Genomic DNA, 27,236 nt, shown 5'->3' on the forward strand with positions numbered 1-27,236 from the left:
TAGTTTTTCTTAGCAGAAATATTTAATTTCTTACAACTGATCATCCATTGCCTAATCAGTGCCCACATTTTATTAAGGTAGGATATATAAGAATAGATGGAAGCGTTCACTCGTTTAGGCACATTATTTTAAATCATCTCGAGTCAGTATATCCAGTAACTGCAGAATACAGACAAGATACTGAGCAACCTAATACAAGCCCTTCAAAGCCAATGGCTGGCTGATACCAGTAGGAACAACCACAGTGGCAGCACAGAGTTAAAGCAGGAGGGCCAGCAGAACGTACAATGGAATGATAGCACTTGCCAACATTGCCAACTTTATCTACAGCTAAAATCTCAACAATCTGCGAGCAGCAGGAGGCTGTGTAGTTCGCGTGAATGATAGGAGCACTCAAGGAGGTGGTTGTGAGGTTTCCATTGCCCTGACGCAGGGAAACCCTCTCTATCCCAGTGCCGTTTCCGTCACTAAGGTTGGCAAAGAGCTCCCACTGGAAAGGTTCACACTTAGACACATCTTGAGGGCAATCATCTGCCAGCACGCTAACCAGTCACACGAAGGCTGAACAAATCTGTAATCTGGTCAGAGAACAGGGAAAGAAAGGAGGAGATGTATGCATGAATAATGGCAAAGGGCAATTTAGATCTGTAGGATAATTGTTCATATGTAATAGTCATCTGTGGCTATGTTCGAAAGCTTTTTATTTATTTTACACTGTTTCCAACTGTGTTAAGCAGATTGTGTCTGTTTACCTTGGTAACAATAGAGAATCTCAAAACGGCGTAATTGGAGTCAACACCACTGGACGACTTGGCTTCCATAGTCAGAGTGACATCAGTGCCAGATGGTGTGCTGGCAGGTGGTGTAATGGTCAAGTAGCATTAGTATTGTTCCAGTTGTCAAGGTGAGGCTGTAAAGGGAGGAGAGAAAAAAATCATTTTATAATTACATTAACTATTACTGGTATATTCTACACATTTGGTTTTGATTGGAATCTTAACAAGACTGAGAGTCTACATCCATGCCAGTAGCTCTGTGGGAGGGTACGTGGGCACATGTGATGCTTTAAGCTAAATGTAATGTCAGCGTGCTAACAGTGACAATGCTAATATGCTGATGCTTAGCAGGTGTAATGTTTTCCATGTTCACCATGTTAACATGCTGACATCTGCTATTAAGCATTAAAAACAAAGTACAGCTAATGGCAGTGTCATTAGTTTTTAGCCGGTATTTGATACATTGATACATTTTGACCAGGTGATGGGGCTAGATGGTCCCTATTGGACAACATATGTCAACCTCATAGTGACACTAGGGAATTCATCATCTGGCAACCATTCATGTCTGTACTAGTCCATCTAGTAGATGTTGAGATATTTTGCTAAATAAGTGAGAACTGTGACCCTCTGGTGGCGAAACAGGCAGAATCAGGGGATCGCTAAAGTCATAAGAATTCATCTTCTCAGCACCATGTTTATCTGTACCAAATTTCACAGTGCGTATACTGAAGTTTGGCTACTATTTTAACAACTGGGAAGGCTTTAGAGTCTGATTGGGCTACTTGTTACTTGTACTGAAATCTGCCAACACCACTGGTGGCCTGCAGGCCGCTTGAGTTGGAGCAATAACTCGTGTCACTCTCACCTAGGGGCAATTTACGCTTGTACGATGTGTTGTCTGACCATGTCAGGAGACAAAAGTGTTTATACATGTTCAGAACAGCCAGGTGGGGTGGAAAGCGATAGAGACAGGGGAGACGTAATGAAATGAATGAAAAAGAGATCTAGAGAGAGACATTCGCCAATCACAGTGAAGTGGGTGTGAATGTCAGATTGTCAGTTCAGAAAATTACAGAAATAGTCTGAGACAGATGATGGAAAGGTGTGGGGGGAGAGGGGTTCTGAAGCTATACGATCATCTGACAACCAGTTCTGAACTGAGCATAGTACTGGCACCTTAAGCCTGACCATAACCTTCACTCCCAACTGGTGGGTGGGGTTGCACATGTGACTCCACTCAGATTTAACTTAGATTTAGGCAGCAGGAGTAGGTACTGTACATTTAGAGACGTGTCAATATTGATAAGGATATTTAACAAAGGAATTGTTTTAGCTGCTCACCTGCTTGGGTGGACATGGGGAAGTCTTTGTCATTTCTGGCGTTCATTGAGAATTGACCACCGGGGCCTTGGGTCATGACACTGAAGGGAAGCTTGAAGGCTTTTCCTGGCTCCACACTGCTGTCTACCACAACCTTGAGGAAATTGAAAAGAAGAACAAAAAGACGGGAACAAAACAATTGAAGAAGAGTGACAAAGTTCAATTCTGCAAAAGTTTTTTTTTTCATCTGACTTTAAATCAGTCTAAATCTGCTTGAATTGGTACACAGGTCGTGAAGAAGAAGTGAAGAGACTGACCTGGATATTCACTTTAGAGACAGACATCTGGGTGGTAGACTGCCTCTGAAAGTCACTGGTGGACACTTTATCAGTTCCTTTCAGAAAGACCACAAACTCCCCCACAGGACTGGATCAACAGTCACAGGATGTTTCCGTTGCCCATGTCCATTGTTGTGCTATTGCTAAAAGTCTCAGGACCAGACACAGTTACCAGGCCACATCTCCAATAGTCATCGAGGAAGGACCATTCCTACCCATTACTGAGAGCATCAGAGTGCCGGCTGGCCTGGGTTACCAAAGAGAGAACGAAAAAAGGTAGGGGTGAACAAGAGGAAAATCCATTATCATGGCAAAAACTGATATACTGATTTAAATCTAAATACTGGATTGTGTAAGGAATGGGTACTGGAAGGATTGCCCAGCCTCATCATAAGCTGAAGTAGCTAATTGGGCCATGCCATCAGTTTTAGGAAAATAGAAGTCGGCTTTAATCATTTAATGTCTTATATTTTATATTTTTCAATATACATTTACAAAGTGTGAAGTGTTTTGTAAGGTAGAAAGTTTTTGTATAGTTGGCAAAACAGGGTGTGATCACAACACTGATCAAATTCACACAAACACACACATGTCAGTGTATATATCACCTAATAACATCTCGCAGACACATAGCAACATTAGCATTTATTCTGACTCCTGTTTCTGAACACCTGGCAAGTCCAATATCCACTCTGTTTTTTAGCTCTGTTTTGGACTTCATTAGGGGAAATATGGCTTTTTAGTTGCTAAATGTTTACTATGCTCACCAGTTAGTTTAACTTTCTCTGTCTACTGTTTGGTGCTGGGTATGTAATTTTAATTTAGACTTTCTCTGAAAACAACTGCCTGCTACATCTAGAAAATACGCTGATGAGAGTGAAGCAAAATAATTTTAATTTGCACACATAAAAACAAAACAATAAGCTAGAAGATAAGATGTCCATAGAGCTGAGGGGAACTGCAGATTCAGGTGACTTATTATTCACCACTAGATGATGCTGTTGTAGTACTGAGACCCACTTTATGGCACCTGGCTAAGACACCACATGTACAGCAATTAACTGCACAGTAACTAATAACGTTTTTAATGCATAGCAGCGGTGGGCGAAGTACACAAATCCTGAATTTAAAAGTACAGATACCCTTGCTAAAATTACTCTACTAAAGTAGAAGTCTTAAGTCAAAGTACAAAAGTATATGCTTTTAATAATACTTAAGGAACAAAATTAAAAATACTATTTGTATGGCCGTGTTTGTCATAGGTTGCTGACTTTACAGTAGGAAAACCTTCATATTCATTAAACAATGGCATTCATTATAAACAGCTTGCCCTTTCAGTAATGTCAGTGTCAGTGGTGGGCAAAGTATTCGGGCCCTTTCAGTAAAAGTACTATATCACACTCTGTTAAAAGTAAAAGTCCTGCATTAAAAATATTACTAAAGTAATATTATGTAAGAATAATCAGGAAAATGCACTTAAAGTATAAAAAGTAAAAGAAATATTGTAGAAAAAAAATGTCCTGTGGCTGTTAAACTTTTATATATTTATTATAACTCATTATTAATTTAAAAGCAGGATTTTAACTATTTGAGTGCAGCTAATGATTATTTTCTTCTAATTTGAAAATAGTGAGAAATGCTTCACAATTGCCCAGAGCCCAAAGTGGCAACTTTACAATGCTTACTTTGTCTAACTAACAGTTCAAAGCTCAAAATTATTACAAATAAATAAATAATAGGAAAAGCTGCATTTCTTCACATTTGCAAAGTGTAACCATGAAATGTTTTTACATGAAAAAAGTCTTATCTATCAAAGTTGTTGCCAGTTCATTTCAACTTCTAATAATCATGTCAGCTGTACTTGTAAATGTTGGGTATTTTAATTTATAACAAAACATATTTATTAAGTCTTCATATGCTTTGTGTGTAAAATCTTTAAAGTAACTAGTAACTAAAGCTGTCAGATAAATGTAGTGAAAAGTACAATATCTCCCTCTGAGTTGTAGACAGTGGCACAAAAAGAACCTCAAATTTGTACAGTACTCGAGTAATGTACTTAATCACCACTGATGCTTAACCATCCATGATAACTCACAGACAATAATTGGATGCTTGGAAATGTGTTAAAACAGTGACACATGATTACAAAGAATAGTAGGACTATCACATTTATGATTGATGATTACACATAATCACTTTGTGTCTGTATTAATGTACAGTTAGGCGGTTGTGAAACAGTGAAATTGCTTTATTGCATGTAGTGTACCTGCTTGTGGACGCCCACTGAGTACTGCATAACCTGGGTGGGGTCCCTTGAAGCTTTCCACAAAGTCATAGATAAAACCAATAGTACTTTGACCTGGAAAACAAGTACAGATTTACAGTAAATAGAGATACACCTAACTGCCTCTCGACTGTTTTAAAAACAGAATTAAGTTTGTACAACAGCTGTGTAATAATTTGTATAAATTGTTTTGACAATAGAGGCAGAATTAATTTACATGGTTTGCATTGCCCAAAAAGAAGTAGAAATAAATATTAAATGTGCTACTGATTAAAACGCAATGGGGTCAGTGCGAATATGGGTTCAGATTATCTTAGTTCAACATTTTTTGAAATACGCTTATTCACTTTCTTGCCAAAGGGTACATGAGATCAATACCACTCTCATGTGTGTCTGGTAAATATGAAGCTACCACCAGCCACTGATTAGCTTAGCTTAGCTCAAAGACTAGAAACAGGGGGAAACAGCTAGCCTCTGCTATCTCTGTCCAAATGTAACCAACAGCTCACCAATTACCATATAATATCTTGTTAGTTTAATCTGTACAAAAAGGTATGAAGATGACAATTTGTGGTTTTACTGGGGCTTATATGCTGAGATGCTTATATGAGAGCTGTATTGATCTTTTTATATAACAAGCGAAAAGCATGTTTCCCTAAATGTTGAACTAATCTGCAGATTAAAGTAAGATGACACAATTTCAACAGCGCGTTGGCTGTGTAATGAACAAATATACAGGTTCTGACCTGTGATTTTCAGTGTGTATGGTTGGTTGGAGTTGATGTTGATCTTCCAGGTTCCTGTCTGTTTGTCAGCACTGACACGAATTCTCCTCAGGTTGCCCACTGTCTGTATGGTCCCCAGTTTACCGCTGGCCTCATTGCTGCTCTGGCTCACGCCTGGAATTTGTTACCATGCATCATTACTCATAAATATGCATCAACCATTCGCAGCAAGAAGCAGGGAAGGGACACCCAACAAGTCTAACACATTGCCATTATCTTAAAACGGTGCATTGGAAATAGTGTATTACCCGCAGGGTTGGTCAGTGTGAAAGTAAGGGATGATCCTGTGAGGTAGATAGTGATGTTTTTCAGAGATTCATCCAACGTGAAGGGGAAGGTCTCCTGCTTTCCAGGATTCCTTGCTCGCTGAAGAACTGTCACCTGATTGAGGGTGGAGAACAAGAGGAGCAAAACTGATAATTTATCTCTCTATTTTTCAACCACTAACGGTTTAAGGTTCATGTATTTATCATTAGAGAACACAGGGTTGTACAACAAAGTGCAAGCTGTTGTCCTTTCATGCTACACACATAAAAACAAAACAGAAAAATGTGTTAATGGTGGAGCACAGAGGATGGGGAGTCTCAGTGCCCGAGGAAAGCTGCTCTGCAGTCTGATGGTACGGCAGCGGATACTTCCTGGTACACGCTTCAGTTGGTACAGAACACACTGTTAGAAGTGCACAGTCTTACCAGAGCTGAAGTGGAGGTGTCGAGGATGACGTCTGTGGCCTGAGGCAACTGCTTCTTAGACACCTGGATGGCCTGGCCTCCAGAGGCCAAAGCCAGGTCCTTGTAGTCTTCAAAGGACGCAGCTCTGAGGGAACGACGACGACGGCTACTTGCCTCAGTCATATAGAATGACACCTGTGGAGTTAATTTAATATTGAGATTATACCCCCAGCCTTTCAAGTTAAATTGACTTCAATAAACTGAGTGAACATAGGGCATCACTGGTTGTCAGTCAGTATTTACGATTGACTTGGAGCTCCTGATGAGAGCAACAATAGTGTCCTTGAGAGCGATGTCTTTGGCTATAGCATCAGTGAAAACAAAGATGTGGGAGGAGGCAGGGGCTCCGGTGAGAGCCACCTGAAAAAATACAATAATCAACCTGGTCATTTTCATTCAGATTCACCACAGTCTTCACAGGGATCCATACAATATGTGGGAAAAAAAATAAACAACCATCCTAGTTACAATATGACAACATCATAGTTTCAGTACCTGAAGTCCTGACAGGCACATCTCAGGGGTATCACCACCTCCATTCGCCTTGAGTTTAGAGATTTCTCTTTTCATCTTTTCAGGGTCTGTTGTCCTGATCATAGGCCCGAAATCTACATATAAACCACGGAAAAGGGGCTAAATGTTAAGATTAACATGTGGTTCACAGTATTGAGGACTAACTGTATCTTTTTTTAAATCACTTCTCATCCTAATGTAACTAGTAGCAACTACACAGCCAGACAGATACAGCAATTCTGTTATCACACACCCGGGGCCTAACACCACTAATGGTTTCCTAAACATGATCAGTAGAAAAGTTCATACCGGGGTCATTGAAGGGCACCAGAATGTACTCAGATGGCTCATCCTGTGTCCCTTTTTTGCTGTCAATGATTTCGTAAACAACCTCCCTGGCTTCATTGATGTCATCTGACATACTGCCAGTGGTGTCAATAACAAAGCACACGACAGATGAGCGGGCAATCCCCATCATTCTGTCAGAAAGAAAGAGAGAATGAAGAATCCAGGGTCAGGTAAATCTAATCATCCTTCTCAGTCTGGACAGTGAGGGGTTTATTTTCATCATAAAGTAAAACTTTGAGATATTTTGCCTGAACATCATACCTCAGGAAGTCTTTGTCCCCGGCAGCTGACCGGATGTCCTCCAGCAGCTGGAGGCTGGCGGCTGTGGCTGCATTCACAGCAGCATTGTGGAGGGCCACATTGTCCGGGCGACTCTCGTCTTTGTTGATGCCTCCGCGAGGAGCTGCTGTGCTAGTCAGGTCAGCTGCACCTCCATGGCTACATTTACCTGGCACAGGACAGCAGGGATATTTATAGAGGACTTGTCCCTGCTATGTACTCGTGTGCTTTTCTGACCTCATGATGGCAACAGGACTACAGGATATAACTGCTGCATAGATAAGAGTGGTATGGATCGTCTCATCTAATCTTTTTAAGAAAGCAAATAACAGTATTTCCCAAAATGTTGAACTGTAACTTTAAGGTGTAGGACTGGGCCAATCCTTCTCCTCTTTGCCGAATTTAAATTAATTTTATTCTGACCCTGCAGCTATATAGTTTGAATAATAGCCTGGGCGCTAAAATCAATCAGTAATTGACCCTGCCTATATTTGGGACAGGCCTTTAATTCCTTTTGCACAAAACTGAAACTATTAAACATTATTTATTTCAAACAGAATAATACTTGTATAAAAACATCAAATAATATCAAATACACATCATTCATTTGATCTTGCTCTGACAGACGGCTTACGGTGCAGGATGAGAGAAGTTAGCAGACAGAGAGCGATGGACTTCACATGACAGGATTCACAACTTGGATTCATTTTTATGAAAAGCTGTTTTGATTCTTTTGATCAGTGGACCCTTACAGACTAAAGGAATATAAATAATCAAGGAAGGACACATTCGGACATAACAGCGGACTTAACGACCGCTTCAAAGGTAATGGCAGCCATCACTATTTTTCCTTTTCATTTCTTGTACCAGCAGGTTGCACCAGTAAATCTATAAGAATTAGACTTTTGGGCTCGTTGTTTCCGTTATATGATTTGAATTGTGGAGAATCTAACCGATCTAAGCAGCTAGAAGCAGCTAAAGCAGCGGCCCCGCAGGGTTTAAGAGGTTTCATACATCCAAAGAACTTCTATAAAAACTAATTGAGGCAGGTGTTTATTTGTCAAAATGTGTTCCCACACCAGGCCAGTAAACAGGGTAGGGGCTATTTGGGACTCGGCTATTAATTGAAATTTTACGGTATTTGCTTAACCTGTTTTATATATCTAAGTGAGTTGAAATAACTCCTGGTTTCTTCTATCATGGTGTGTTTACCAAGTCATGTATCCATGTGTATCTTTTAAATGTTACATGTTTTAACTAGATGTGGAAGAAGTGCGTTTCCACCTTGATGGCAATTAAAACTCAATGCACATGCTCTAGTGGCAACAATTTGCAGACTACTGGTCCTACTGCTCAGCCAGTCCTGCTCCTTCTGAGTGTGAATGAATATGGCCCTATGTATCTGAATATGCTTTGGAGAAGTATTTCCCACTGATACCTTTGGGCTTGGTAGCAGAGAAGATTCCCATGTAGCCAGATGTGAGTTTCTTCTCCTGAAGGATGTTAGGGAGGATGGAATTGGGGCATGTTCCACTGGCACAGTCACTGCAGGTCGCAGTGTTGAAATCTAAATAAGCAAAAGGCACATGGGATGCACAGCAAGTAAACAAATTTAACTATGAACCATGATAAATAAGCATGACTTTGTTTTATTAGTTTGACTTCTGTTAACACATCAAGATGACATCAAGATAAAACTACACACTGCTCTTTGGTCTAAAGATATGCTCCCAGATAGAGTTTTACCCAACCCATTTTATATGGATATTGTCTACTTTATAACATTTTGCTAAACCCACAGTATGTGTATGAAAACAACATACACACCTGCTAGATTTTCCAGAGGAAGGTCTGGTCTTATGAGGCTGATGTATGGCTCTGTGTACCCCAGCTCCACCCAGTTACTGTGGCTGTAGAAGTCCTGACAGTGCATGGAAACTCTTTTATACATACACATAGACAGAGTTGTGATTCCATATTCAGTATTTCTACACATCCTAAAGTGAACTTTAGAACATTTCCTCCATTCACTCTCATTTCTCGCTTATTTTACCTTATTTGATCGCATCATTCTTTCATGCAGTATATGCCTCCTCATATTTACATTTACTCATTTGACGCTTTTATCCAAAGCATGCAAGCATCAATACATGAGAGATCTACAAGTGACAATAATACTAGTAAGAGCTATTCGCACATATGGCATCAGTGGTAAGAATTAACAAATAGTGCAATCAAATCAATCAAAAAAGAAACTTGTAAGGAGATAGAAGAAGAGCACAGGAAGTTCAGGTTAGGGTTAGAGGTGTTCTCTATGCCTAGCTGTTCCTTTCCATGCTCACACCTGTAGTGTATGAAGGACTCTGCCCAGTGTTTCCCTGGCAGCCTGGTAGTTTTCCTTCTGAATGTTAGCCTTAATGGCCACCATACCCTCCGTGATTAGGCCACGTCCCTCCTGAAAGGCCTCTGAGTTGAAGTGATGTGGGGCACTGAAAGCAGGTTTCACATGTAATAACTTGGTGGGTGTAAGAGCAAATCATATTTAAATCTTTGCAATAAACAGTCACATTATTCTATTGCTTTTTAAATAACAGTTGTTTTCTTTCAACCTACCTGTTGACAAAGTCACGGTCTACCAGTCTTCTGGTGTAGATCTGTTGAAGAGCAGAGTGAAACTTGGCACCAGACACTTCTCCTATTGCTGTGGGACCTAAACAGGCCTGGACCAGCTCTTCAGGTGATGAACCCTGCAGTCAGAGGTCAGAGGCTACAGGTTACAGTTGCAGTAACAGGAAAATGAGTGGTAAGAGAGTCCACAATTTAAACAAGAGCAGGCATGCACAAAGACAGTTTGTCTTAGTAATGGAGCTAGGTTAAAATGAGGTGCCTTATGCAGTTTTCTTTGGCACAAGTATTTTCTTACATCTACATCTAATACCTGTAGCCATCACACAGCAGCAGGAATAATACATGTGTTTCATCTACTGTCTCTGATTTGCAAGATAGGCTGTGCATTGTTTTACACACAGATGGCAAGCAGCAGCAGCAACTACACTGATTATTTCAATCTCCCAACACATCAACAGGAGCACGAGGATCTAACAATTGAACAAAAGAACATCAGACTGGAAGTTATAGTGTAACAGTAAAATTAAGTAACACAGCTGTTCTCAGATGAGTCTTGAGCTCCATCAAATCTGCCAGGACATTTTGATTAAAAGCAAAAGTCCAAAATCTGTATCCTCTGGAGAGTCAAAATATCAACAGGATTATGACAGAGAGTTTTTTGTTTTGTTACGTGCAGTTGTGACTTAAATGAGGCTGTAAAATAAATAAGAAAGGGACTCATATGTTACCCGCAGAAACACCCTCCATGTTATCAGTATATTTTTGAATTAAATTTTTGGAAATGAGGGTGAACATGTGAGTGTGTTTCAGTGTGTTTGTCGGTGACTGTTTGTGCCGTCTTGCACACTTTTATCTTCCTACCGTGGGTTTGAACTCATAACCAGCTGCCTCAGCCACCGCCCGGCATGTCTCCTTCACTTTTTGCATTAGAGCCCGTCCTGTAATGCTGACATGAGTGGATGCCCCACTCCAACGGGGACAAAGGCTACAGTGGTCCCTGTTAGGGCCAAAGCTAGCAGGACTGTGCCCAGCACTGACGTCATGATCAATCTAGAGGGAGAGAAAAATAATGACTGTTTATTCAACTGATTTGTGTCTGAATTTTGATGCACATATTGCCAAGTGCTCCTGAAAGACATACTAAAATACACATTACAATTATAGAATTTAAATCCTACACAAGACATAAGACATTTCTATTCTAAGCCCAGTAAAGGTATTTAATGTACTGAACTGAACTTGACACGAGGAGTTCATAGATAAAGACACACATTTAGTACACCTTTGAAGAATGTGCTGATGGGCCACTCCCTCTTATTACACTTTCTGCTTTGTCCTTTATTTGGTATTCCCACAAATTTCTCAGTGATTATGTCAATAGTCAACTAAAGACCATCAGGACAGTATGTTCCAACTCAACAATGCTATATTGCTGTACTTTGTTATATAAAACATTAAAATAAGGTGTGAAAAGAAAATACATTAGCAAAAAAATCCTTTCAAATAATACATAATATATAACATATATACAATAGTAATTTACAACCATGTAAATTACTCACAGGTTAATTAAAACATTTTTTAAACTTCAGCTGAAAAAGGACAAAGAGATGAAAGTGCTCAGTATTTTTGCTAAGTTTTTTTAAATGTTTTATAAAAACTTCAAAATGTCTTTAGCAATGTCAGAATCCCAATCAGAAAGAGCTTGCCAAGCAGTATTTTACGTAAAGTAAATTGCTATGGTTATTAGGTGCTAGACATAAACATATAGTTGACATAAATAAATGTAAAATATATAAAATAAAAAATATGGAATAAACAGATGTGCAAGTTATAGAACTGTGTGAAACAACAATGTGGCAGTTATTTGCATGTGCATTACATTATGTGCATTATGTGGGGAAATCGTCGCCACAGAACCTTGTCAATTAAATTAACAAAATCAAACTTGAAATACAATCATACCTTTTCTCAGCTGTGACGACACTCCAGTGATTCTTAAAGAAGTGTAACATCCAACTACACCACTCTTCTATATATAGTAGATTGTGTATGATGGAGGGTGGAGACTTGAGCATTTGGTGTAAATACTGTCATAATTGAATACACACCTTGAAGGACAAATCACTACCTGACGTACAGAAGTACAATAAAATGAATTAGTCTTCTCTCCAAAATGACCACACTGTGAGTAACTGATTGCAAAGGTTCAAAAAAGGTGTAGCAAGTTAAGATATATCTTGATTCATCCCCCTACCTCTCAAGTCAGATGAGGAGGGCAATGATGAAAACTCTAAATACAGTAATGCAAACGAGTCACTTGACAAGGCAATTATTTTCTGGTTTATATTTGGTTTACTTATCTACACAACCACGTAGACTGGATATAAATACAATTTTTCATGTGAAATATTTCCCTCTTAGATGTATTTTTCAGTTAATTCTTGTCACCCTCGCCTGTATCCAAGATATGCATGACTTAGCCAAAGCTTGCCCGAGAGCTGGGATGGATTATTGCTATTTTGTCCTTATCTTTTCTGGCAGACTTTTAATTTTATGTATTGGCATTTAGTTTTTTTAAAAACTCATTACTTATTTTTCTGTTATAAATACCCATTATAATAATTAACAAAAATGCTTGGAAGCATGGGTTACTGAACTTTATGGCTCCCAAAATTATAATGAAGTTTACAAAATGCAATACTAAATTAATTTACTCTTTCTTTGATTTATTATTGTACTAATTTATCACTTTCTAAAACATACTCCAGCTAGCTCAATAACTAAGTGGGATCTTTTCATATTTCACTAATTTATGACATAGATTTATGCTTTTATTGCGAGGGTATAGTCATCTGTGGTTATTAGTGTAGGTGTAATATGAGGTTACAGATTAATATTTAACTTAATCTGTAGGGTTTGGTGTTTAATATGGTGAAACAATCATCTTGCTGAGCTCAACAGTTTCAGTAATTTGTCAGCAAGTACTAAGCAATGTTCAGTGAAGACATAAACACTGTCATTCCAGAAAAAAAAAGATAACATTAAATGAGAGTATGATGCTAAATGTAGTGACTTATTACTGACTGGATCCTCTGTATCTACTCACTCTCAGTTCTCAGGTAAACACTTGTCTATCTTCTGAGAAATAGTGTATGCAGGTCCAGCCAGGTACCACACGGTGTGTCATCAGAGCGTTTTACTGAGAACAGCTGCCTGCTGCTGCTGGAAAAGAAGTCGATGAGACATCTGAGAATAAATCCAAACAGTTAAGTTGTGTGCCCTAAAACCTAAAATCAAAACAGAGGGTTTGTCAGTAACCCTGTGAAACAGAGTGCAAAAAGCTTTGAGGTCCATTCTTTCTCATTTGGTGGGTATGTCAGAGGTGTTCAGCAGCAACGTATACTGTTGCGAACACAAAAGTGTTTTCAAGGAACCACCGTTTTCGTTTATATTAATGTTTTGCTATCTTTTGTCAGGGCTGAACGCGGCTGTTCTCACATCTCGCTCTGCAGTTACCTGGACTTCCACCGCCCACTTCCTCACTTGCGTCTCATTCCCTCATCAGCCACACACAATTAATAGGCTACCAGTTTACTTCCATTATCCCAGCCAGATGTTACATCTAGCGCTACAAGTCTTTCTCTCTATCTTCTCTTTCTTGTTCATCCATTGTTTCTGAAACCAGTTACCAACCCGTTATGGACTTTGCCATGTTGTTATCCTTATCGGATCTTTTGCCTTTACCTGTTTGGACTGCCTTCTCTGTTTTTGACCCTTGCCTGCCTCACCATCTTGTAAGCCTGAGTTCTCTTTGTATGTTAATAAGTTACTGAACTGCATCAGCTCTGTCTCAGGCATCTGCATTTGGGTCCTACCCCTCTGTGTTCCTGTTTCCCTGCTAGCAGCAGCCATGAAATGAATGAATGATTAGTTGCTTCTTTTTACCTTTCAGAGGAGAATATTGTATCTTTTACTCTACTGCATTTATCTGATAGCTATGAAAATTAAGATTTCAAATACAAAACATAATACATTTGGTAATATGATGCACTGTTATTGATTAAACTACCCAACAAGTATATACATTAGTTCAAATTAGCTCCACCTTGATCAACAGTAAAATGCTATTAACACATGAATGCATCAGGGGCAATTTATTTCCCTGTATAATGAGTGTTTTTCCTTTGGGACTTAAGGGACATTTTCTATACAGGACTTTTACTTGAAATGGAGAGTGTTTATATTGCAGTATTGGTACTTTTACTTCCCTAAAGAATCTGAAAACTTTCTCTCCCACAATATTAAGGGTCTTCTGTCAATAATGTGTGTAACACAATATATCTGGGTATGTGCATGCTTTTTATATGTATCAATTTTCCATGTAATTAAATTACTTATGGCTCTGTCAGGTTATGTTATGACTGATGTATAATCTGATCTGACCATGGAATAACCTTACCTTTAAACTTTACTTTTACCTTTAAGTAAGTAAGGGATAGTAAGGGTTTTTGTTTCTTTGTCGGCTAGGCTTTTTAACCCCCTGTGCTTTTTAACAATGCAAATGTTTTAATTTAATATAAATAATAAATTCATATTGCTTTTACATACTCAAAGTAACAGTATGGTTTGTGATCTCTCAGCATCTTTCATCTCCTCTGTATAAGCGCACAAAACAGTCACATTGTTGTTTTGAGTTGTGTCGCATCACCACCAGATGGCGACAGACATTTATAACCAGTTTTCTCCTCTTTCAATGCCAAATGAGTAATATTTGAAAGTTGTTATTTTAGTTGTCTACACAAAGGATGTTAGTGTGAAAATGTGTCAGTATATAGACTTATACTTGTGCCGATGCATTGTATCATCGAGGAAACATACAGCTCAGGATGAAGTGTAAGGGCAACTAGTCCAGCCTCTATGATCACTAAAGCAGGACAGACAGTGGCATCACAGGTAACACATTTCAGTCTCTCTCACATTCTGTTTTCTCTCTTTCTTAGATGTTCATATTTCTCTGTATTTCCCACTCACCTTCCTTAATTGAAATTTCCGTTAAATTTGCACCCATGTTCCCACACTCCCTCCCTCTTGTCAGCACATAGGGTGGAGTAAGGTGAGGTGTGTGTGTGTGTGTGCGCACGTGTGTGTGTGTGTTAGGGGGAGGAGGGATTCAGTGGGTGTCTCCATAACACGAGAGCAGTAGAAAGTGACAGAACTGGAGGGATGAGTATGAGTGAAAGGAAGACAAAGAAGAAGACAGAACAGGATTTTGGAATGAAAGGTTGTGACTTTCTCTCTCTTATCTGAATATAACCTAACGTCTAGGTGAGTGTTACAAATACTTCTTAATTAATTCACAGTTCACAGAACTATGATGATTGTAGCTGTGATCTCATTAACAAGAACTCCACAGCTTTTGGTCAACAAAAACAATGCTGTAATCATCAGTGTATGTTGTGACTCTGACTTTTCATGGATATAATCCTGCCTTAATGAAGCCATTGTTATTGTTTGATTTGTACCTTTTTATTATGCTGTACTTTAAACTATTATATTTATACATTCTTATACAGTTCTTTCAGTTGATAGTAGGTTTTGTTGTTGTAGGAGTATTAGGGCAGCATGGAAAATTTTTTCCATGCTGCCCTAATACTCCCACAGTAGGTATGTTTTTTTCTAATTAATTGTGTTTAATTCCCAGTTCATGTAACACAAATATCGTATTGTTTTGTTTTCCATGTAGTAGACAGTGTCTCTTATCACCACCTGTCATGCTCTAACGGTACAGCAGTAACCTGTGGTCATATTTAATATTAGGAATTAGCAATAGAATTTTCCTTTGCGATTCAAAGACTGGTAGAATATAATTTTAATTGTTTTAATAATACAACCACATAGCTTGTCAGTCTGCTGAAACTTGCAGTGTCAACAGTTTGTTGCTATGGTGCTAAGCTACTTTAACCTTTATTCCTCTGTATTGTGTGTTCACCGTTTCCATGAAGCATCTGCTTCTCATATTGTGGTCATTGAAGTTCTCAATTATTTCATTTTAAAAGCAGATGTCTCACCAAGACATTCTAAACTCAAACTTTTCATTCAAGCAAAAACACCTTCTGATTTGTGACCATATATGCAAGTTATACTAAAGGGGGTTGAGTTATATACCAGTCGCCTCAGCGTTGTGTCGTGAACATATTGACTCACATGTCTGTATTCAAGTGCAGACATGGTGCTGTGTTTACCTCATCTAAGCAGCGTAAGTGGATGTGACTAAGTATGCAACCAAGGCTTTACGTACAATTTACAATGGTAACACTCAATTTGAATAGTCATTTTTATTTTCTAAAATATTTAGTGAAAATTAGAATTTCTTGTATATAATTCTAACCTTAACCATAACTTCTATAGAACTATATGAAAGTATGTTCTGTAATTGGAAAAAATAAAAGAATCTGCAACCAAGAACAATGGCAGAGGGGGACGGAAATCTAAATACCTGAAGCTCCCTATCAGGTTACAAAATCTGACTATTTAGACACTATGGCATAACACTGGGATGCCCATCGATGGTCACTTGTGCAGTCGGGGAAGGTAAGTTGAAAAACTAGACATGTATCTCCTTATTAGCTCTGCCAAGAAACTACTGTAAGCAGTTACGCTGGCAACATTTCTCAACCAAACTCGCTCTGTTGTCCTCCTCCTCTGCCACATGTTACACACTGTAGGAAGAGTTACATTATAATATTATTTTAAGTACGGAGTATTTTTCGTTCTTCAGAGCTATTTGTCTCAGTACAAGAGCTCAAACCTTTTCTCCTCTCTTGCAGCAATAAAAATAGTCAGATTTAAAGCATCAGTCCTTAATCCTTAATGATTATTTCCTTGGCGACAAGCAGACTGGCTGCAATTACATGACTACATTTGATTTGCCTTTGCATCATAAGCAAATTAAAAGGTTTGGAGTAGAAAAACAGCATCTTAATAATATTTGACTGCCTGCATTACTTTCATCTTTAGTTTGTTTCAACTTTTGTTGTGGCAGTTTGGTTATCTGAACAAAAAAGAGATGATAGACACATAGATAATAATACTAATCCTTGCGGCAGTATATTATATCGCTTTGGGTTCTCACACATTCCGTGAATGTATTGCTTAACTGAGCATGTGTAGTTTCCCAAGGGCTGGTATGTGGCTAGACCACGGGAACAGGCTTTGACACGTTGTTTGTTTCAATGAGACATTGTAGAGAAAAGTTGTTTTTTTCACTTGGTTTTATAGAGGATGAGGATAAAGGAAAAACAGTACACCCCTATGTTAAAGTGTTTTTAGTGTATTGTGTAAGATAAGGGTGGCACACTTAGTTCATGGACATTCATTACATTAGTGTGACATTATGCAACATGAAGAAAATAGAGGAGATGGTGAATATGTGATAATGAAATGCCCTGGAACTACTATATGTCTTTCTTGCCCATATTGTTATAACTGCGTGACTGTACAGTTGAAAAATCCCAAAATGTAACCCTACGTGACTGTTGTACGACGAGTCAGTTACTGCCAAGAATAATACTGTTCAAGAGGATTCATTATCTGTAATGTTGTCAGTCATGTTGCTGATATAATTCTCACTATCTGCAACTTAATTGCATTTCATAAGGTTTTCTTTACAGTTTCCTCAGCACCAAAGTAGATTGTAATTGAGCTATAAAGATTAACAAGCAAGACAATTATGGTGCTCATTTCATTTAGTCATTGTACGTGAGGAAACGGAGGGGTGATTTATCAGCTGTCTGCAGGCAGGGGCAAGTCTACTAGGAACAGTATCATCTCCATCATCATTGCCATTACTGCCAGACTGTGAAACATGTTCTTGTGAATCTTTTCCACTGTAGACAACCGTGAACATGCATTTAAAAAAATGAATCAGCTATTGCTGAAGGTAACATGTTAGAAGTGTTTTGCTTTCGAACAAGCACAGAGTGGACTGATGAGGGACAGAAAATGTGGGCGAGAGAGAGAGGGGATGACATGCAGGAAAGGGTCGCGGGATGGACCCAAACCCAGGCCACTGCAATAAGGACTCAGCCTTGTACATGGGGCATGCGCACGACCAAGTGGGCTAACAGGCACCCCTAGCTCTGATTTCAGTTGGTTCCCCATTAGCTTCTTGTCACTTCTCTCGTGTGTTTTTTTTCTTTCAGAGCACCACTGTCAGACATGAACTTCAACTCAAATGCCTCTGGGGGATCGCTGGTCTGTCCCTTGCTACAGATGATGAAGAATCACAGCCTTAATAACAACACAAAGGCCAATTTGGTGGTGGTTTGCATCCACGGCCTGGTTTCCTGCCTGGGGATTTTGGAGAATGCCCTCATCCTCTGGGTGGTGGGTTTCCGCCTGCGGCGCCGCACCGTAGCCTCTGTCTGGGTGCTCAACCTGGCCATGTCTGACTTCCTGGCAACTCTGACGCTGCCCCTCTTTACCTTCTACCTTTACTCCTCACATAGCTGGGAGCTCGGCAGCGCTCTTTGCAAAACGGAGACGTCCATCTTCTTCTTGAACATGTTTGTGTCAGCCTTCCTGCTGGCAGCCATTTCAGTGGACCGCTGCCTTCTGGTGGCAAAGCCAGTGTGGAGCCAGAATCATCGGTCTGTGGCAGGAGCGTGGAAGGTGTGTGCATTGGGTTGGCTGTGGGCAGTAATTAATACATTACCTTACTTCCTGTTCCGCTCAGTGACCGAGACACAGGACAGGAGGAAACTATGCTATCATGATTTTGCCTTGTATTCATCCTCTCAAGACACTTTGGAAAGAGATTGCAAAGTGAGGCAGGCAGCAACAGCCATCTCCAAGTTGCTGCTGGCATTCCTGTTCCCTCTGGTGGTGATTGCAGGAAGCTACATCTACATTTCTGTCAGCATGAGGAACAGGAGGAGGAGGAGGAGGAAGCAGAGTGCCAACAGGCTCATTGATGCTCTGATTGTGTCAAACAAAGATGGGACATCAGGTACTTCAAATATCCCTACAACCACAAAAAACACTAACATCTTTCTCAAGCCTCCGGCCTCAAGTCCATCTGTATTCCTGACACCTACAACCATGTCCCCTACTACCCCCAATCAGACCAGTAACAATCAGCTGTCCCAGAGCTTTACCAAGATGGTGACATTTGTGATTGCAGCATTTGTACTGTGCTGCGCTCCCTATCACATCTTCTGCATAATCGAAGTGACAGCTCAGTACTGGCACAAAAATCTCGACCTGGTGGAGGTGGGGCTGCCCGTAGCCACAACATTTGCGTTCTTGAATCCGGTGTTGAACCCTATTCTGTACGCTTTTAGCTGCCCAAAGTTCTGTGTGAGAATACGACAGAGTCTGGGAGCAGTGTTTGACGGTCTGGTAGAGGAAGGAGGGGAGATACTGATGGCGCCAGGGAGAAGTTTAAGAGCACATATTAGGCGAAAGAGCAGTCGGGATGTGAGCGTTGCAACACCAGGGTCACCAAAGAGTTCATCTTCACCCTGTCAATAACCTGACATCCAACCCCCCTTCCCAATGCCTTCATGTGGAGCATACAAAACTAGAATCAAAAAAGGAAAATAGCTAAGCATTTGGATTTTTGGCTTTATGTTTGATTTAGTGGAATGCTTGATTTTGATCTTTAATCATGTTAGATATGTTTTAATATGTGTGCAATTTCAAGGAAGCCCTCTGACGTATCATATGTGGAACATAAATAAGTAGTATAGGATTTTTAGCCATCCATCGGTCGGTTGGTCCATCCATCACTCTGGTCCAGACCAAAATTTCTCAACAATTACTGGATGGATAGCCTTAAAATTGTATACAGCCATCTGTGGTCCCCCTCAGGATGAATTGTAATAACTTGATTCTCTGACTTTTCATTTATGCTATCATAGGATCAACCTTTTGTTTAGTCCAGTGTTTATGACCACCTGCAAAACTAATGACATTCCCATCAGCCTCAGGTACACTTTGTGTTTTGTGATAATTAGCAAATGTTAGCATGATAAGATAGGGATCATAGAAAACATTACAACTGCTACATTTGAGCATGTTAGCATTGTCACTGTGAGCATTTTATGTTTATGTTTTATTTATTTGACAGGGACAATGCACAACATATGTATTGTATCAGACAGCTAAAAGCTAATTCTTATCAGCAGTCCCTAAGAAGGTGCCAATAGTGCGCAGGATAATAATTTAAAAGATTAATGACAAATCCAAACCTTACATTTCATAAAAAGCAGACCAAATCAAATCAAACCACATTTAATAGAAACAGATTATACTATAAAAACAGACTAAAATATGCCAATCCTCCCAAAACAAAACAATAATAAATTCCCATATAAAACACACCATCAACAATCCCAATGCTAAAATACACAATCCATCATAAGAAATTAACCAGACACACAATACTGATACTGGCCACATTCAGTATCTCACAGCTCAATGACTACATACATGATTGTCCTTCAACCATATTTTCACACTTCCTTACGCTGCATTGTCTGACACTCAGTGGCAAAGAATTCCACATCCCAGCTGCCTTTACTGAGAAGCAGTCTTGTCCAAATGTAGTAGTCCCTCTAGAGGAAGCTCTTGTTAACCTTAAGCCGGGTCTACTTACCATTTAAGAGGATGTGGTGCTGAGTCATGAATGATCTTGTATAATAACCAAACACTGGACATACGCAGGAACAGGTTATACTTTTTAACTATATTACAGTAACGATGAGTTATGTTTTTATTCATTACTGTCAATGCTTGTTTATACAGACAAATAATCTACTGTTTGCATTAATGTACTGTTTATTTGAGAAATGTCATGGTATCATTGTATGTATGTACAGTTTTGCTGCATCTGTCCTCATTTGATTTCTTTTAAATCTGGCATGCTGATTCAGTATTTAGCTCAAAGCTATTCATGCTCCTAGGTGGGTGAAGCTAACAGGCGTTGGTCATCCCCTGACTTTGCCTCTAGTGCTACCATGAGGTTAACATTAGTGGTTTTTAATAATAATAATAATAACTTGGCATTTCCTCAACTTTCCTCACTGAGCTGAAAACATGATTGTAGAGTCTTAGCCTTGTTGTTGTATTATGCATCTAGGAACCTACACCAATATTTGCTTTTTGACTACATTTAAATGTTCCAATAATAAAGCACAACCATTTATAAATCGAAAAGATGCTGAAAAGTTCATTAATGCCTTTATTTCAAGTGGTTACTCCAACACACCTTTAACTGGCCTCCTGTGTAAAACCACTGCTCTGGCTTCCTGTAAAATTCACAACTGATTTTAAGGTCCTATACAAAGGCCCCTTAATGGTAAGGGCCAAGCTACATTGCTAACTTCCTTGTTCACTACTCTCCTTCAAGAACACTGTGATCATCTGCTGCCGCTATAAGGGAGATTCCCAGAAACAGTTGAATGAAAATCGTGGGATGCAGCCTTTGTCTGTTAGGCTATGCCTCAATGCTATGGAACACGCTACCTATAGATTTCACTAAATATTTGTAAATGAAAGCTATGAACCTGTCTCTTCCCTTCAGCCTTCAGCTAGCTGTGACTTTCCTGATACAGATGGAAATTTTTTTGCACTTTGCTTCACACTTTTGCACTACTGAGCTGTGTTTTACTTGACTTCATGCATTCTATGCATTGTATTTTGGGACTTTTTTTAATTATTATTTTTTAACGGGTTTTATTTTCCATTGTATGTTATGCATCCCTTATTTTTATCTTCTTATCCATATGTTTTTTTATGTAAAGCACTCGGTGCATGTCATTTCTTTGTTGTAAAGCACTTTGAGCTGCATTTCTTGAATGAAGGGTGCTGTAAAAATACAATATATTATTATTACCATTAACATGTTGTCATGTGATTCTTATAGACCATTTCTCAATGTTTCTCTTGTCACAGTAATCTCCAAATGTAAATAGAAAAATAAGTCAAATAAATGCACTCTCAAGGGGGTTAGTTGTGTCCAGAGGTGGAAAGTAAGGAATTACAATTAGGCTACTCACGTTACAGTAATTGAGTAGGTTTTTTTTGTGTAGCCTACTTGTACTTTTTGAAGTAGTTTTTTAAATTTAAATTTCTAAATGTTCAATCACATCTGTTACTGAGAAAAAAAAAGTGCAATGAAAAACTCGAGACCACTTTGGCTTAAATGCAGGAGAACGGCTTAATCAAAATGCTGCATTAAGTTACTGCTAATGCAAACTGAACATGTCCGGCTGCTGAAGTTTCATATTAAAAGCAATTAACTGGTGAAACACAGGTTGACTTTTACTTAGAAGTACTCATAGGAAATGCAATCTGTTTGTAAGTGAGATCAGCGCTGACCGTTGTCGTGTAGACTCCTACAATACGGCTACACAAGACAACCGTCATTTAACAGTTTTCTGACAGCAGACTGAGGTTATTAGCTATAGTTTTGCATTTTTCATTAGTTTTTATTTTTATTTTGTTGTGACTTTTTGTATTCAAATTCAGTCAAATGTTTAGTTTTAGTTTAGTTTTAGTGTCTTTGTTGCTGCATGATGCCAGGCTCAGTTCAGTTTAGTTCAGTCCAGTTTAGTTTATTCACAAAACATTAAAATACAAGTACAATCATTAGAAATAACGCAGATTTCTGCAAAGAGGCACCTTTTTAAAGCTATCTGACGCTTGTAGGGGCCCAAACACTAAGCAAATATATATATAGGATATTTGAAATAACACATTGTCTAAATAAATACCACAAATATATGAAGTACATGCTACATCTACGGTACAATTTAAAACCTATATACAGAAAACCCTAAGAGCTAAACTACCCTGATCCCACTAACCAGTGGTCCCAAGAAATTAATTACATCAGTCTCAAGCTCTATCATTCTTGGTTAAATAGGTGAAATACAATAGGCCTAAATGGAGGTGATGGACAGCTAAGAAATTGGAAGATAGTGGAGGCCCCCTTTGGAGCCACAAACAACAGGTCCCTAGCACACTGAAGGTAAGTATGACTGGAAAGCCTTTAGGCTATATTAAAATGTAACCTATATTAATAAAAAATATATATAAAAGCAAAAACAGACAGGTTGGCTGAGATATGAATGATATATGAATGAGCCCATAAAACACACACTAGCTGACATGCAGTAAATATAATGACCAGCAGATCCGTTATCCCAGCTCAAGAGCTCACAATTAATGGGCAAGGGGCAACTTTATCCCACACATCAGAACAGAACAAGGAAAAGAAAACCACTGTGAGAGTGACTCACCTGCAACCCAAACTAAACTAAATAAAGCTCTGTAGCCTACAGTTGTTGCGTTCATATTATTTTGTACACATGTAGGCTATGTATAAAAGTCAATAGAAAACATGTTCAAATCCCACCAACTACCAGCCAATTCACTACCTGGGTCTCCTGGCAAAGTTAGCCTCCCCATAACGTTACTTTCCTCGTAACAGCGGTTGCCACCTGCTACGCTGCGGCCAGACGCCGCCCTGACCCCGGGCTCTCTTGACGGAATCGTCAAGACGCAATCGTGGCAGGCCATCCACAGGGCACGCAGCGTAACACCCCGCGGCTCACCAACAGGTGCCTATCGGACTTTCCTATTTGCTAATCACCGCGCGCACCTCTAAACCGCCGGTCCGACTAACTGTCCCGCATCGTCAGTTCCCCCAGCTTCATATCCACTCGAAATGTCGGCTTCGGTCCTATGAAATAAATAAATAAATAAACGAAAACTAAGGACTTTTACTCTTTCATTTTAGTTACTTTTAGTTAGTTCTGCAAACCTAAAATATAGTTTTAGTTACTTTTTTTGTAAAGTCTCGTTTTTATTTTTATTTCTGTTAACGACAATGTTTTTTCACATCTAGTTTTCGCTTTTGTCTTAGTTTACGATTATAACCTTGCAGCAGACCAGTTTGAAATATTGCAGTGAGTAATGCAACAGTTAGCTGCCGCAGGCGACAGGCTGCACACCTTCTCAGCCAGGTAACCAACTCCTCTCACTTTCGCTGTTTCATGTGCAGCATAAAGTCAGATCATGACTGCTCACATAATTATGGAAAATACCAGTAACTGCCCGACAATAGTTTGGTTAGCTGCCCCAGACTTCTGTGCCCTGTGGTATTAAAAGGCATCTGCTGTAACTACAGGTGTCTCATGGACAAAAACGGCGCAGCTGCAAAATAGCTCAAAACTGGTTGATTAATAAATCATGTCAATCAGAGTTACATGTACAATTACATATTTTAACCCTCACTCCTCAGTGAATTCCTTGGCTGCGGTTTAAGAGCATTTTCTAGTTAAGTAGGCTTGTGTGTAGTATAGCCTATGTAGATTTATCATTATGGATTTAGGCCTACCATGTTGTTAAGGAGTCTTTATGGACTTAAGCTAATAAAAACGTTCATTTTTGCGAAAGTTGAAAATATTAAACAGTAAAATGGCAACTGAAAGTTGTACTTATATTTTTGTACTCTTTCCACCTCTGCATGTGTCTAACAACACCGCCAAGCCAGGGGTCACAAAAAATGTGAAGGTTCTTGAGATGAATTAAGGGATAGGGAAAACAAATACATTTCTCCTGCACCAAATTATGTTTATTATTTATTTTTATTCAAATGAAAAATGTAAAAGAACGCCCAAAGCGTTTTAAGGGCTCACAAGCCAAAAACATTGGTTGCTGTAGATTGTGGTTCATGTTACGCTGATTTCTACCACCAGAGAGCAGTATAACACCAATTACATAAGCAGACATGAACTGATAAAGTAGGATAATGTTTTTCAGGTCCTGTAATCCAGGAGACTTTAAACCTGAACTGCTGGATGCCTGACCACCTTTCTGAGTGATTGGATTTTATCATATCTGATATCTAGTTTGATTGACTGTCTCATCACCGCCCATCACAAGTGTTCTTTCCCTCACTCTCAATCGGACACACCCACACACAAGCTCAGGTGTAATGTAGGCCACAGCAGTGTGGGATTACTATGTAGTTGTAATTTGGAGAGAATATTTGAGTGAAGATACACAATATAAAGACAGAGCAGGATTAAACCTAACGGGTCAGACGTACAAAGCTCCACTTTCCTCTTAGCCATTCAGTTCCAGCAGATTATTTTTCTGTCACTCCTTTTGGGACTATGTCTCATTTTCTCCTCCTCTGTTTCTCTCTGTCTTTTTGGCTGTGCAGCAATAACCTTTTCTCTTTCAAGTAATGGAGCAAACAAAGGCCCGTACTGACTGAGAAACACAAATTACATAAAAGGAGGAAGAATGGAAGAATCAAGGAAGGAAACCTGTTCAGAACCTACATCCTGTGTACATCTCACGGAATTGTTTCACAATAAGTAATGAGATAATGTAATATGCTTTGAAGGAACTGTAAAAAAAATGTATTAGGTGGTCAGTTATTTGGGTTTAATTTTGGCCTGAGGGGAGAGCAGGGGAAGGCTTTTTTGTCACCTCACATTTATATTCTATTTCAGTCTTCCCCTGCAAGATATATTACAAAAAAGTAGTTATTGTAGTTAACATGTAGTTATTAATGATAATCATAATCAAATGGTTGTTCATAGTGCCAATATGTCAATTTTGAGAAACACATGAAACACTGCACAGTTACGGAAGTAATTGCACGTTATTTCTACAGACAGTAATCCCCACTTTTACAATAAAGAAAAAAAAGTTAAATGTGTCACACAAGATTAGTTCATAATATAATCAAAGTTCAGCATGACACATTGTGTCTGACACATTGTGTCTGGTTTACTCATACACTGGCAGTCTCATTTTGTTTTAAAAAAATAAAGTGACTTTGTAAATCCAATGTCTAAGTTGTGGTTTGGTTGCTATGTGAAAATCATTGTTCCATTAGTCAAGTCAAGACAAGCCAAGGCAAGATTTGTATAGCACCTCTCAACAACAAAATAAAAGTGCTTTACACAAGATATATAAGGCATTAAGATAAGAAAACACTATGCTTTTAAATGGGATTTAAAAGACTAAAATAATGTAGAAGAACAGCAGAATGAAACTAGTTTTCCATGTTTAGATGTGACTCTTGGGACAGAAAGCAAACCTGTCCCTTATGACTTGAGTGGTCTGGATGGTTTGTAACAGAGCAACAAGGAAAACATTTGATTCACAGAAGCCAGTATAAAGATTTGAGAACTGGACTGATGTGATCCACTCTCTGGTCTCACTCACAACTCTAGCAGCAGCGTCATAAAGTTTTAGAAATGGTCGAACCTACTGAAAATAAGCGCATGGACAGGTTCTATTAAAAGTCCTTTAATTCATTATATATTGCAGTTTCAGGGTGTCTGGCTTGGTTTGTGGCACTAACTTTTAATCATTCTTCTTTGGCTCCGAGTAAAAAGGCCCCCAGCGTTTATGAGTGAACTGGATATTCTCATGACTGGTGGTATTCATTGAATCTCTCTAAAGAGACATGAATGGAATGTTATAGATGTAGGAAAGATTAGAGGCACCCTAATGCTCAACTGCATAAAAGACAGAAACACACTTTTATGGATAAAGAAACAGCAAGAGAACAGTTAAAACACTGAGGTCGTAAGATGTTAAAAACGATAGAGCCAAAGAGATTATATAAAGCTCTGTAAAAAGCAGTTGGTACAGATGAGAGATGAGGAAAGAGAGAAAGAAAGAGTAGATGGAGGGAGGGGTGGTTGGTTGGTATTGCTTTGAAAGGATTTAATGCACTGCGACAGTGATAATAGCTCATTGATGCTTACTTGAGAATTAACAGCCAGCACATGTCAGTGACTTTCTTTTAAACACCATGCATTCACTCCTATGTATCATGTCAATGCATATTCAACCAAAGAGATTATGTACATTTCTGTAAATAGAATGAGAATCACATAAAGTTTCACATGCTATATTTGTTGTTTATTGAAGTGTACTTGGTTTATGTCTGTTGACTGTAACTTCAATATATTATAAACACACTAATGCAAGATTACTGAAGGAAGTAATAAAATCAATCTCTTGTTGTAAATGTTACTGTTAAACTTACCCCTGGGCTCCAAGGTAGGACCAGGATTTGTTTTGGCTTCAAGTTTTTGAAGAAATTCCAGTAAAAAGGTGGTTCAGCACAGTTCCAGAAGCTGGGCGACACTCCTCCTTCTGTCTCTCTCGCTTCACACTGCTCTGTTACACCA

At 39.0% G+C, this 27,236-nt stretch overlaps 2 protein-coding genes across 3 annotated transcripts; one reads left to right on the forward strand and one right to left on the reverse strand.

Moving 5' to 3' along the window:
* vwa11 (von Willebrand factor A domain containing 11) lies at positions 1-27,236 on the reverse strand. The gene is given in 23 exon segments (XM_038714349.1): positions 1-253; positions 256-571; positions 726-910; positions 2,121-2,253; positions 2,417-2,525; positions 2,527-2,617; positions 2,620-2,679; positions 4,704-4,796; positions 5,468-5,620; positions 5,755-5,887; positions 6,199-6,372; positions 6,481-6,597; positions 6,733-6,845; positions 7,060-7,229; positions 7,360-7,546; positions 8,816-8,944; positions 9,205-9,298; positions 9,722-9,866; positions 9,991-10,124; positions 10,867-10,973; positions 10,976-11,055; positions 13,115-13,230; positions 27,092-27,236. Coding segments are annotated over 21 exon segments (2,766 nt in total). The 5' UTR covers positions 11,049-11,055; positions 13,115-13,230; positions 27,092-27,236; the 3' UTR covers positions 1-203.
* Positions 15,147-22,283, forward strand: LOC119899690 (prostaglandin D2 receptor 2). Of its 2 annotated transcripts, none has more exons than XM_038714348.1 (2): positions 15,147-15,289; positions 18,210-22,283. In XM_038714348.1, the coding sequence occupies exon 2, from the start codon at positions 18,226-18,228 to the stop codon at positions 19,537-19,539; it is 1,314 nt and encodes a 437-aa protein (XP_038570276.1). In that variant the 5' UTR covers positions 15,147-15,289; positions 18,210-18,225; the 3' UTR covers positions 19,540-22,283. The 2 variants fall into 2 exon arrangements, with proteins under 2 accessions (XP_038570276.1, XP_038570275.1); XM_038714347.1 differs by having other exon boundaries at positions 15,147-15,333; positions 18,210-22,282.

The sequence above is a fragment of the Micropterus salmoides genome, unplaced genomic scaffold (assembly GCF_014851395.1).
Source record: "Micropterus salmoides isolate LMB-PRFRI ecotype aquatic unplaced genomic scaffold, ASM1485139v1 Ms_hic_scaffold_12, whole genome shotgun sequence".
NCBI lineage: Eukaryota > Metazoa > Chordata > Actinopteri > Centrarchiformes > Centrarchidae > Micropterus > Micropterus salmoides.